Raw genomic sequence first — 13,337 nt, forward strand, 5'->3', positions numbered from 1 at the left:
GATAAAATTAGCGGCAGCGGCGGCGGCAGCAGGGAGCTGGAGGCGGGGGTGGGGAGGGTGGGCAGCTGGCTTAAGGGGGCCTTGTTTGCAGGCGGCGAGCGGCGGCGCGGCCAGGCTCTCTAAACTCGCGCCGCTCGTCCCTTCCCCCACCCCCTCGTCTCTGGCCTCCCTCCCTCAGCCGTCTGCAAACTCAGCGCCCACGAAATTAGGAAGGAAAAGGAAGATCGATGACTCCAGATGCCGCAAACACCGTTCCCCCTCCCCCCCACCTGCCGCCTCCCGCCAGCCCCTCGGAGCTTAGCAGGTTGTCAGCGCTCCGCCTACGCTGTCCCTGCAACTCGATCCCATTTCAAGGCCTTATACCTCCTCCCCCAAGTCGTCGCCAACAGTCCGCTGGTAGTCCCCTCTCAGGTCTCACCCCCATTCTGTCTGCTGCAGCTTCCCCTCTTTTTTGCCCACCTCTGGGAGAAAATCCCCGCCTCAGTCAGGGCTCCTACCGCAAGGGTCGCCCTCATCTCCGTCCGGCCTGGTCTTGGATGCCCTCCAAGGTGCCAACTCCGTCAATATTTGCCTCAGTTTCCAGAAGCCGCCCAGGGAGGGGGCCCTGGCCAGGTCTCTGCCAGACTTAGACCCACATCACCACCACCCCCTACAAAGGTCTCACACAGACGCGTATTGGATTTCACTTTATTTTGTTCCCTTTCCCGTCTGTTTTGGCGTAGAAAAAATATCACCGAGAGGAAGCAGCCGGAAAGGGGCAGGTGGAGCAGGACTGCAGGGACAGGAGGGAGGTGGGCAGAGAGCAGGGGCCGAGTCGATCGCCTAGGCCCAGGAGTTCTGCTTCCGCTACCCTAATTAGGGTTGGGGGTGGGGGGAGGCGGGCAGGCATACCGCTGGCAGAAGGGGTTGGGGATAGGCCGCAACTTACGAGCCTAACAGTCTTTACGTGGGGACCGGATGGAACAGGAGGAAAAGCGCCTGGGGGTAAGACAGGGTGCGTGGAGGGTGCCAGGCCAGGCGTCATTACAGATGCGGACAAAGGGAGTGTCCAGCCCAGCGCCGGGGTATAAGGGGGGGACCCGATGCAGACGTAAGGGACACTGGGACCGCCTCCAAGCCCCGCCTATTCCAGGCCTGCGCTCCTGCCCCTTCATTTTGGGAGGTAGCGGAAGGGGCTACAGCCACCTCCGCCTCGTTAGCGCTTCCCATAAGGAAAAGGAGGACCCACACCACCTGATGGCTGATGGTCCCCGGGAAGGCTGTTCCCTTTGCCCTCAGAGTGGAAGGGGTGAATGCGGCCCCAGGAGCTGCGGGGCACGGGGAAGGGTCCCACTTAGGGAGGCCGGGATTTGGCGGGAAGCTTAGGGCCCAGGCGAGTGCGAGGCGCACTACCCAAAGTAAGGGTGCTCACTCTGGAAGTTATAGTCTGGGCACACCTTCTGTACTAGTTTGTAGTCAAAGCTGAGGAAGGAGACGAAGATGCAGATGACTTTGAAGGGCTTGGCGCAGAGCCAGGCGGCCTGGCTCTGCGTGTGCTCGGTGAAGCACACTTGCGATGGGTCGTACAGGCATGGGCGGTGCTTGCGCGCGCGGTTTGTCTTCTCATATTCCACGTGGCAGTTGAAAGCGCGTGACTCTTTGGCCCCGGGCACTCCCAGCGCGCCCCCGAATGGGGCCGCCAGCGCGCCCCCGAGGGTGCCTCCTAGCCCGGGTCCCGCGGCCGCTATCCCCAGCGGGGCCCCCAGCCTAGGCAGCACCCCCTCCAGGGCCAGCGTAGACTGCAGAGGATGGGGGGCGGGCCCCGGCAGCCAGACTCCCCCGAACTCGACACGCTTGGAGGGCGGCACAATACTGACGCTGAGGTTGCCCAGGCTAGACGAGTTGTGGCGGAAGTACACGCTGAAAGTACCGTTCACGTGGTCCACGATCTTGCCTGTCACCAGCAGCGAGAACTTGAGAGTGTGTACCCGGAAGTAGAAGTCCCCCCAGCCGAAGATCTTTTTGGCACGGGCCGCTTTGATAGACGGCTTTCTCTTCGTGCGCGGCGCAGGCAGCGCCCCAGCCCGGGCCAGTGCCCCGGTGTGATTAGCCGGCCAGGCCCAGCTCCAGGCGCCAGTAGTGCCCAGACCGTGGGATGACCTCGGCACCGGGAGCTGTTGGCCAGGGGCGCCCCCTCTGGCCGCGGCGGGGCGCAGCTCCAGGTACTGAGGCCTCCCGGACTCTGGTATCTGAGCACTGACGACCTGTGGACAAAGAAAGAGCAGGAAAGAAAGACGCTGGGGTTGCGCCAGGCCATCCCATGGCCCTACCCCCACTAGCCCCTTTCCCCAGCCCCTGGGGAAAGCGGGTAGTCCACAGTGGTTCGGGGAGTGTGCATTGGTGCAGGCCTGCAGCCCTTTCGACCTCTGTGCTCTTGGCCAACTCAGGATCCAGTCCTCAGTTTCTACATCTGCGAAATGACACTGAGAATCCTTGTGTTCTCAGAGAACTCCGATGCGGGCTGAGAAATCCAAAAAGCAAAAGCTTTTTGAATAGGGAGTGGAGCCGGTTCTCCTGGCCTGGAGCCTGGTTGGTTCTGAATAATGGTGGGCCAGGGAGGAGGTGGACTCAGGCAAGCCAGGCCATGACCAATGTCAACAGTCAGAATCAAGAAAGAAGCGAAGACCTCCCAACACCTCTGCCGAGGCTAAAGCCCCCACCCAGGCCTCGGCCTCTACTCCCTGGCGGGGAGGGGCCCGTAAAACAGACTGAGCTAATAGTGGAGAGTCTCGGCGCTGTGGATTGAGGCTTGGGGGCTGCGTGGGCACCCCTCTCGGCCTCCAGCGCTCTTACTGTGGGGGAGGCCGCCTAGTGGTCCTTCCCTGGTCTTATAGGGGGCCTGAGGACCGCCCCCGCCCGCCCTCTCCCGTCTCTGCGTGTCTCAGGTGGCGGCCGATCTGGGAGACAGCGCGGGCGCGAGTACAAGATGGATCGAGAGGCGGGAGCGGCCGGGCCAGGCCCGGGCCATCAATTATCTGGGGCGGGTGGGGTGGGGTGGGGGGGGGGGTGGCCGGGAGTGAAGGAGACGTGCGAGAGCCAGAGGAAGAAATATGGAGATGCCGCTCCAGCGAGGGGAGCGGGAGGGAGAGGAGCCGTGAGTGTCAGAATGTGTCAGTCAGACTGGTAGCTGTGGCCGGTTAGTGTGGCCCTTACTGCGTGTACATCAGATTGCAGGGAGCCGGTGCTGTGTGTGTCAGCCTGGGGTGGCTGTGTTTCTATCAGCCCCGGATGGTTATGGGTGTGTGTCTGTCTACCTGGAGTGATGGTGTGTGTGTGAGCATGTGCACGCATGCACACTCACCATGTGTCTCAACCCATGGTGATGAGGGTGTGTGTCTGCTTCAAGTGGCTGTGTATGGTTGGGGTGTGTGTGTGTGTGTGTGTCCACCTGCCTATATCAGTCTGAGGAGTCTGTGTGTGTGTCTGCCTGCTTGTGGGGCTGAATGCCTGTTGTGTCCATCCGTGGTGGTTCTGTATAGATGCCCAGGTTGTAAATGTGCCTGGCTTGGCTGTGTGTGTGTCTTTCCGTGTGTTGACCTGAGTGAGGCCGTGTATCTATCCGTTTGTGGTGGTTGCGTCACTGAGACTGGTGTAGTTGTATGCCTCAGTTGACCGTGTCTGGTTCTCTGAAGGTGTCACTTTCCTACGTGAGCTCCTATCATCCTCTGTCCATGTGTCGAGCTCTTTCTCAAGGGTGTGTGTCAGTGTATCCACAATGATAGAACCGGTGCGGTCTGTTCCCCCCCGGGGGGGGTGCCTATGTGTGAGTTGTATATGAATGGTCCCTGGGGGGTTCCACAGTGGCCTGCCCGCAGAGGTTTGGATAGGTAAAGAGGCCTGGCAGCATGGGTGCCCCCCTCTGTTTGCACACACCCTTGTGTACACACTATGAGTCCACAAGGGACAGGAATGGCAGAGTCAAGCTGCTGGGCTAGAATCTCCACCGCCTGGTCCCCATTCCCGCAGCACTGCGATCCCGGGTTATTAATGCCGCCGCCACCCGCTCGTCATACATATTTATCGCCCCCCTCATTCCTCCTCCCGTCCATCCCTCCTCCCAGCTCAGGTGAGGGGGGCGGGGGCGGCAGGAGTGATTGACTCAGACAGACAAGCTTGAGCTGGCAGCTAACACCAGGAGGGTGGGTCTGAGAGGGGCTGTGGGAAGGGTCCCAGGCCACTGTGGGGGGAGGGGTGGCAGGCTTCCCAGGAAGTGGGCTTGGAGAGTGCAGGGTGGGGCTCAGAGAGGTCTAGGAGGAGGGAATACATGAACCTTGCCTGGAAAGTCAAAGAAGGGGGGGGAGGGGGAGTCCTTTGAACTCTGACTCCTAATCTGCACACCCTTCTAGACCCAACACTGCCTTTCTAGGGGCATCCATCAATACCCAGTCACCTGCTCTTATGACCCTAAATGCTTCTGAGGAGACACCCACTCCCAGCACACCCGGGCAGCACTCATTGTCCTGCACCCAGCCCAGGGCTGGTTCAGTCCAGCAACTCCATGAAGGCAGGGGCTGGGAGAGGGAAGGAGGTTTGGCCGGGTGGTGAGGGTGCTGGGTGTCCCCCTCCCCTGATTCCAGACAAATTGCTGTCTGCGCTTCTCTGATCCTGGCAAATCCCTGGGCTTTGGGCACCCACACCCCCCACCTACTGCAGGAGACTGCCAAGATAAAGGGAAGAGTTGGGGGGTTGGCCAAAGCGACCTTGGGGGGAGCTCTGACAGGGAGGGGTGAGAGTCTGTGAGGAAACGAGCCGAGAAATGGGAACATGGAATAAAACAAAATAAAATCCTCCCTCTGGCTTCCTCGCTTGCACGCTCGCTCTCCCTCTCGCGCTCCCTCTTTCACCGTTTTTCCATCTCTCTCCGCGACTCTTCTCCCAGTCTCTTCCTCACTCTGTCTCGAATTTTCTCCTTCCGTGATTCTGTTTTTCTCCCTGTTTCTGTCTGTCTCTTTCGGTTCTTTCCCTCTATCCTTCAGGCTGTCTGTCTCTATCTGTGGGTGGGGGAACGAACAGGGAAAGCAGGGTAAGAAAGGAGCCCCACTTTCCTGAGATCCATGGTGGTGTCCCTCCCCCTCTATAACTGAGAGAGGGAGCAGGGTGTTGTCCGAGGAGGGGTCCCCGTCGCTCCAGAACTGGTTTAATTAAGCTAATTGGGCGCGGTGACATTTGCCGAGGGGAGAGGCTAGTCTGGCTGTCGGCCGCAGGGGGCGGAGGTGCTCAGTGGCAGGAGGGGGTGTGGGTATGGGTGGGGGGTGCGCCTCACCAGGCGCCTCCAGGCCCATGCGGGGCGGGCACCCAGCCAGGAGTGCTTTGCCCCCAAGGCAGTGAGCCCACGCAATGGAGGGGAGTTGAGGCTGCCTCTTGCTGGTGAACAAACTCCACTGTGTGTCTGTGGGGGGGCCTCTTTTGGGATGGGACCGCGGGGGAAAGGGGGGAGGTTCACGCTGTCGGCCCCCCAGCCGCATTGCAGGGCGCACCTCCCCCAGGCCTCCAGACCAGTCCCTGGCTTCTCTCCGGCTGTGTAGGTCAGGCGGGGCCGCTCAGGATTCCGGACCGGACCGGGGGAAGGGAACGGCACCCCGTGGTTGGGGAAGGAACAGTGCTCCAGGCCAGGGCTGGGGAAGGGGAGGGAATAGCGTATTAAGCCTTTGCACCTAGAAAGGGACAAGAGGAGGGCACCGCAGTCAGGGCGGGGTGGAATTCACAGGGTCTGGCTGGGAACCAGGGATGGAGACGGGGGTAAGCACATTGGTGGGAGGACAGGACAGTCTGGGTTGAGGACTGAGACTGGGGTTGGGGACTCGGCAGGCACAGGTATATGGTGCAGAGATGAGGATGGAACGAGGATAGGCATGGGAACAGGGATGAAGAAGAGATCAGAAATGGTGGATAGGCATTGGGTAGAGACAGGGATGTAGATGGGATAGGAGCTAGGGGAATGAAGAGGGGCAGAGAATGCAATGGGGACCAAAATGGGGATGGGGAGGACAAGGATGGTGGATGAGGGATGGGCACTGGGAAAGAGAAGCAGGATTGAGAGTGGGGTAGGACCTGGGAGATGGGGATGGGGAGCAGTTGGGGGTGGGAACAGGAATGGGTAATGGTTATTGGGCAGAGAGAGACAGGGATGCTGAGGGATGCAGAGACCCAGGAGATGGGGATGGCAAATTGTAAATGGGGACTGGAATGGGCAATGGGGGACAAGGAAGGAGATGGGAGACAGGGACGGAGCCACGAGCTGAGAACCAGGTATGGGGGACAAGTCAGAGGAAAAGGCAGACGATGGGCAGGATTAGGCTACCGGAGGGGGCCAGGCAGGTGGAAGCGAAGATACCTCCTTCCAGACCCTACTATAGCGTGAGGGGGCGGGGACCGCTGGTGGGGCGGGCTCTGCCCTTGGGCTGGGCGCCCCCTCCCCCTCAGCCCCGCCTGCCCGCCTGCTCCAGGCCTGCAGCGCAAGGCTCACCGTTATCTGAATTTTGATTTTATTTTATTTTATTTTATTTCCCTGCTTCCTAGAGCCGGCGCGGTCCCCCCGGGAATGGCCGCCCCCCGCCCCCCGCCCCGCGCCTCACTTTATTATTGCAATAAATGTGCCTATAAAGGCGCGGGCTCCGGGGCGCGGTGGGGGGGGGTGGGGTGGGAGCCGCGGAGCGGGGATGTAATTTCCCGAAGCCGGAGCCGGAGGGGGAGTGGGCGGGGTGGAGGTGGAGGAGGGGCAGGAGAGGGAGAGGGGGAGACTCGCCAATTTCTAGCGCTCAAGACAGCACTCCCTGTTCCCCATTTCCACCCCATAGCTGGATTCCACCCTAAGCCCGGCGACTACCCACTGCACCCAGCAGTGCTTGAGCCCTGCCCCATGACCCTGTCCTCTCTCTAGTACCCTGTCCCCTTCCTGGCCCCCAATCATGTGGAGTTGCAGGGATCTGTTCAAAGTTCCCCGTCTCCTTGACAATGACTTCATCTCTGAGCCCTGAGATGCCCCCTCCACTTACCTGGTCTCTTTCAAGGTTTATCTCGCCCCTTCCCAATGACCCCACCTCTGACCCCAGTGACCCTTCATTACCATATTTCTGTCCCCCAATTACCTCACCTCTTCCCTAGTCACTCAGTCCTGGATCTCCAACTCCTCCCCCACCCCAATCCCATGACCCTGTAAATTCTCCTTTCCAATGGGTACCTCTCTTATACATGCAGGATCTGGCCCAAGGGAGCTGTCACAGCGCCCTCCTTCTCCTGTGCCCCTGGCCCAGCTGCGGCCCGGATTACCCCCAAATCCCCGACAAGGCTCTGGGCCCTAGCCTAGGCGGCACGTGCCTAAGTGGCCCAGCCAGAGATTAGCTGAGGGGCTGGAGAGGGGTACAGAGGCAGGAGGGAGTGGCTAGATGCAGGGCTGGGGCTGGCCGGCTCTGAGAGGCTCGCTGGGGCCTAATCCTTCCCTGAGGCAGGATAGAGCTGGAAGGTCCCAAAGGGCCCCACCCCTGCCCTCCCCCAGCTAATTAGTAATTAGTGATTAGTGATTAGTGACTATTGATCGCCTGCTGCTTCTCCCAGTAGGCAGCCGCTTTGGCAAGGGGTGGGGAAGACGGAGACAGAGAGGGAGAGGAGTCAGAGACCATATCAGAAAGATCCGGAGGAAGGTCTGGCCAAGAGGCCACAGCCCCAGGGGCAACGGAAGCCCAGAGTCCTGGGCCCAGGAGGAGGGGCAAGTGACGGGGGTCAGGTGGTGCCAAAGACAGTGGGGTTATCGTTGGACAATTAGGGTTTCCCAAAGAGCTACCTTGTAAACTGTCCCCCACCAGCCTCTTACCGTGTCAACATACTCCCATCTCTGGCACTGAGACAGCCCTGAGTGCACACACACATAAGCCACACTCAGATATAAGAACACACCCTGAGGCTCACAATCCCATACCCACACTCAAATGCACTCAGGACCACAAGCATACAGACACTCACAAACCCCAGAGACTTACATACGGGCAACGCATGTACCCCAGCACACAGATGCACTGGAGACCCACCTTGGGGTACTCACAAGTGCACACAAGCACACACAGGTCCTCAGACACACAAACACTTCTCTGCACACACCCTGCCCCGCAATTACACGTATTTACACACCCACAGTCTTTACACACATGTAAACACTGATTCTCACAGGCACACAAGCTGGACTAAATGGCAGATACACTCTCCCCCACTGACTCCAACACGGAGGCCCACAGCTGCAGCTCACACACACTCAGACAGATCCCCATCGCTCACATCCTCATGCTTACTCTCCTTCAAGTCTTCACCAGATGTTTCATTCCCCTTCAGGGGGCAAAGGAAATTAAACCAGATCTGTCCACAGGGGAGTTTATTTGATAGGGAGAGTGGAGAGGAGAATGGGTGCGGAAGTACAAAGGAGGGGCAGGGGAGTAGCATCCTTACCTCCTCTCCCCCAGGCCTTCACGTATACGGGTGGGTTGTGGCGCCCAGGCCCCATCCTGCAGTAGTGGATAAGGGCAGAGCTGGGCAGCAAGTCCAAAAGAAGCTCCTGCCAGTGGAAGCAGGTTTTGTGGAGGGGCCCCCTCTGCCCACCTTCCAGCCCCTCAAGGTCACCAGACGTGTTTGGGAGAGGCAGGGAGCTAGGTCACCAGCTTCACCTGGGCAGCCCCTACCCTGCTAGAGTGGCTGAGTTTGATTTGGCTAAGCAGGTGGGGTCCAAATGTTGGCAGGGGAAGGGGGGGGGGGACTACATCCCTTCCAGATTCTGTAGGGGCTGGAGCAAGGGTGCAGGAGTAGGGGTTTAGGAAGCTACCTGCCTGCCCTCAAACTAGGTAGGTACAGCTAGGGTGCAGGAAACAGAAAAGTCTCGGACAAGGAGGCAATGGAAGGAAGCAGGCTCCAGGTCCGAGGCCCCCATTGTGGGACACACAGCAGGGCACAGATAGCTGCGCGGTGAAGCAGGCGCTTGCACTCACCCCTTCAAAGCCAACACCACACACCATAGCAGCTTACACATGCACCCTGGACCACAGCACTAGACACCCAAGCCTTGCTGCCCCAAGACACATGCATGCACACAGGTGCACACGCTGACCCACACAGTCCACACCAGCACATATGAGCACACTGTGTTCGTGAGTTGAAGCCTCCAAGTTGGGAGGGAGCAGATCAAATCTGGGCCTCCTTAGCCTCTGTGTCCTCACCCCAGAGACTCAGGGAAAAGAGGCAGCCTAGGGATGTGGGGGCAAGGGGAGGACACCAAGAGAGACTCCCCTTCCAGACAGCCCCCACCCTCATCATCTGGGCGCGCGAGAGGGGTGTGTCTGTGAGGTTTGTGCAGGGGAGAAGGTGTCTCCGCGGGAAATGTGATGGGAGATCGTAGCCAAGTTCGGCCGTATCTGTGTGCGCGCGTGTGTTCGGGCCGCGGATGCTCGGAACACAGTGCCCACCTGGCATTGTGACAAGTGCAGAGAGGAGAAACGGAAAGGCAGGGTGGAGGAGTGGAAGGACAGACAGCGAGGAAGGCGAACGAGGTTGGCGCGGAAAGACGGCAAGGCTGACACCCTGCTGGCTTGTCTGTCTGTCTCGCACTCCCGCTCAGTCTGGCGCACTCGCGGGTCGGGCTTCGTCCCCTCCCCCGCCTTGCCTGAAGCCAGATCCGAGTCGGGCCTCCACCCCGGCACCCGCCCCCAACCCTCAGCCAACTTGGATTGGGAGAGCGCGTGTCCTGGATCAGGGAGTCTGTCTGTCCGCTTCCCCCACGCCGCGCAAAGTTGGGACGCTCCGCGCTGGGGGCGGGGCGGGCGCACCGAGCCCCTCGCACTCTGGGACCTTCGCGTCCCGGACCCGGCGCTCCCACTCCAGCCCTGCTGCCCTTACCTGCCTCAGGAGCCACGGGCCAAAGAGCAAGAGAAGCCATTCCGGGAGCAGCCGCATCTTCCCAGGCGGCCAGGCGGGGGGCGGACGGGACGGGTCCCGGGCAGGCCGGAGCCGGGCCTGGGGGCGAGGGGCCCCGGGCTGGCGCGCCGTGGGGTGGCTGCCGGAGCGGCGGGAGCAGGCGGCGCGGCCCGCGGACTGAGCGAGAGGAGCGGAGCTCGGCGCTGGGGGCGGGGCGCGGGCGGGGGAGAAAGTTGGGTCGGACTCGAGCGGGCGGGGGGGCGGGGCTCCGCGTCGCTCCAATCCCGGCCGCGCCCCGCGCGCCCCCTCCCGCCCAGCTGGGGGCACCGAAGGTGACTTTCACCCCGACACGCCCCGGACACGCCCCCAGCCCAGGTGCGAAGCGCAGAGGGTTGCGGGACCTAGGGATGGTGTACCGGAGAGGCTAGGTCTGTGCACCGATGAGGAATGGGGCAGGGCGTGGGGCTCGAGGCTCTGGGACCGTGTCCCCGAAGGGGTGCACGGCGGAGCAGGAGCCCTGGAAGACCAGGGTCCCTCGGTGCTCCGGGCCCCTTTTATGCTCCGGGCTAAGGTGGGTCCGGGGCAGGAGCAGGGCAGGGGACGAGGTGAGGGCGGGCGGGGCCTCGGGGCGGCTGGGGCCGCGCGGCGCTGACGGGGATGGATGGGCGCCCCGCGGCTCATTCGGCCCGGAGATGAGAATCATTGATCACGGACGGAAACCCCATCACGTCTGTCAATAGGGCTGACAAACGGCGCCCGCCGCCCCCACTCCCGCCCCCAAGGCACCTCCGCGATCTCCAGACCCCTCTGCGGGACCGGCCGTTCACTTTTGCCCCTCTCCCCTCACTGCTGACCCCCGCGCGTCCCAGAGCGTCCCTGCTTGGGGGTTGGGCAGGAAGTCCCCTCAGCGTCGCCTGCCCAGCCTCTTGGTGCAATCTCCGTCCCTTCCCTTCCACTGTCCCATCTTTCACCATCAGCTCCTCTCCATCCTTGTCTCCTTCCTCCTCTGTCTCTGTCCTTGTCTCTGTCCCCAGCCCCAGCCTTGTCTCTGTCCCTATCCTCTTGGCTGTTTCTTCATAGGCTCCCTCCTCCCCCTAGTCTCGCTCTCTTCCCTGCCCAGGGAGTCTTCAGCTGTCAGCTGTTGCTATGCACTGAGGCTGTGGCTGAGGTTGTGGTATGACCGACACCTAGACAGTGTGAGATAGGGACAAGCAGAGAGATAGAGAGACAGACGCATATCCTGAGACATCAACACACCTCCAGGCATGCTCGCAGATGCATTCACAGGGGCAGGCCACACCACGGAGGTGAGCACAGAGGCAGAGTGAAACACATTCACACAGAGACCAGCACGCACACGCAGACAGGTGCTCACCTAGAGGCACACTGACACACACAGATGGACACTCAGTTTACACACACACAGGAGCACACACAGCCAGAGAGGTAAATGCACACTTGCACCAAGAGACAGACATACCCAGCCAGGTACTCAGGCCCCAACCCCCTTCCTCGCCTTGGCAGAGAGGCAAACGTCCACAGACAGAGATGGACACACACACAGGTGTATGCTGGCACTGGCAGTCCAAAAGACAAGCCCAGGCACATACAAAGAGATACTCGGATACAAGGATGTGACAGACACCAGAAAAGGATCCGTGATGCTGAGAAGATGAGGCAGACACAGAGACAGCCAGAGAGACAGCCAGAAGCCAGGAGGCAGGAACCCGGGTGCAGAAGGGGCAGAGAGTAGAGAGGCTGGAAGAGGCAGGAATGGCCAGGTCCAAGGCCCCAAGGCTTCAGAATCCCGAGCCCAAGTGCCAAGCACAGGGGTTGCCGTGAGGAGGTAGATGGGGGCAGTGGGCATCCCCAGGCCTAAGGTACCCAGGGCAGCAGCCCATCACTAAGGTCCTGATCTTCTGGAGTCCTGACCCACCTCATCTCTTCTCCTTTTGCTAGTCTCAGGTCACCCCCTTCTGTCTCCAGCTACACACACACACACACACAAACACATCCCGACACACACCCCTGCTCCCATCTCTGAGTCTTTGCCTCTGCCCCTGTATCTCTCCATCTCCATATCTCTGTCTCTCATTCTGTCTGTATCAGCCTCTGCCCCTGGTTCTGCCCCTGTCTCTTCTCCATCTCTGTCTCAGACCCCTCTGCTGTCCTTGCCAGGTGAGGAGTTCGAGGACTGCCTCCTAGTAGACACTCTCCTGGCTGGTCCTGGTGGGCAGAGGGAGGAAGCTGACTGGAGGGGCTTGCGTTCCAAGCCGCAGCTGGGGGCCCCTCTTGCTCGGCCCAGGATCTTGAGGCGACAGGCAGAGAATCAGTGGCTCCCCGGGGGCGCCAGATGCACGGCTGGCAGAGGGAGGGAGCGAGGGGGTGGGGCTGGTGGTGGTGGTGGGGGGAGCAGGCAGGCGCTGAGGGAGGGAGGGGAGCCGGCTGGCTGAGGGTGGAGGGGGTGTGGCATAATAGCCCGAGGGAAGGAAGTGAGAGGCTAGGCTCCGGTCCGCCTGCAGGTGCATAATTAGTGTTGGGGAGGGGGCTGTGCTGGGCTTAAGGGTGAGCGGCGCTGCAGGAATGCCTACGCCACCTGGTGGACAGAGGAGGCCACAAGCCTCCCTAAGCGATCAACAAGGACGCCCCTTTTCCCTCGCAGGGTCGCTCTTCCCTGGGGCTCTGGGATGCTCCAGAGACAGTGGAGGATCTCAGAACTGGCTTAGAGGCTGAAGCCGGAGGCGAGATCCCAGGGCCAAGAGGGTAGGGGAGGGTTCTTATTTCTAGAGGTGCCTAGACCCATAGCTTCCTTAAGAAAGGAATAAGCTGAGGAAGTTGAACCAAGGAGGGTGGCAGAAAGAAAGGTAGTGCCCTTCTTTGGGTGTTGGGTAACGGTTCTTCAGCTGCTTGCAGATGCCCTCCCTGAGCTCACATTTGCTGTAAAGGGGAGAGTGGTGCTGTAACTCTCAGTCGCCGACACTGTAGAGCCGCGTGACTTTCTGCAAGAGGTTCCCCTCCCCCGGCAAGGGTTTGAGGTAGACTTGGGACCCCTTTGACTGTAGCAGTCCTTTCCTGTCAACCCCTGGGATGTCACAATGATTGGTGATCTGAATCTGTTGGTGGCCAGTGAAGCCTGGCAAACTGGTCTTCTCAGCTCTCCTTCAGTCCAGCCAGCCGCCTCCCCCTCCTCCTGAATCTAGGGTTCTACTCTTGGCATCTGATTAATTAGACTCTGTGAGGATATTTGCGCTTCAGCAGCAAACTCAGGCACAGAGAGCTGTGTGGGACCACCCTGAAGGATCAGAAAGCCCTTGACAACCCCACTGTGTTCAGTTCTTACAGTGGGATTTCTCACTGTGGGAGATCGTTTTGGGTAGGGCTGGTGGTGCCCTGTAAGCGACAATGCA

General features: G+C 60.5%; 1 protein-coding gene across 1 annotated transcript; it reads right to left on the reverse strand.

Annotated features, from left to right (window-relative positions):
• Positions 1-673: 673 nt before the first annotated feature.
• NXPH4 (neurexophilin 4) lies at positions 674-10,116 on the reverse strand. The gene is made up of 2 exons (XM_019454854.2): positions 9,913-10,116; positions 674-2,243 (listed from the first exon to the last, which is right to left on the reverse strand). The coding sequence occupies exons 1-2, from the start codon at positions 9,967-9,969 to the stop codon at positions 1,389-1,391; spliced, it is 912 nt and encodes a 303-aa protein (XP_019310399.1). The 5' UTR covers positions 9,970-10,116; the 3' UTR covers positions 674-1,388.
• Between the last annotated feature and the right edge of the window lie 3,221 nt (positions 10,117-13,337).

The sequence above is a fragment of the Panthera pardus genome, unplaced genomic scaffold (genome assembly GCF_024362965.1).
Source record: "Panthera pardus isolate Hobbes unplaced genomic scaffold, ASM2436296v1 HiC_scaffold_6, whole genome shotgun sequence".
Lineage (NCBI taxonomy): Eukaryota > Metazoa > Chordata > Mammalia > Carnivora > Felidae > Panthera > Panthera pardus.

What these genes read in the sequence shown, in the direction of transcription:
- NXPH4 (XM_019454854.2), bottom strand. Translation starts at nt 9,969, where the DNA reads ATGCGGCTGCTCCCGGAATGGCTTCTCTTGCTCTTTGGCCCGTGGCTC. An exon ending in GCCCGTGGCTCCTGAGGCAG is followed by an intron (nt 2,244 to 9,912) that starts GTAAGGGCAGCA and finishes CTTTGTCCACAG; the next exon opens with GTCGTCAGTGCTCAGATACC.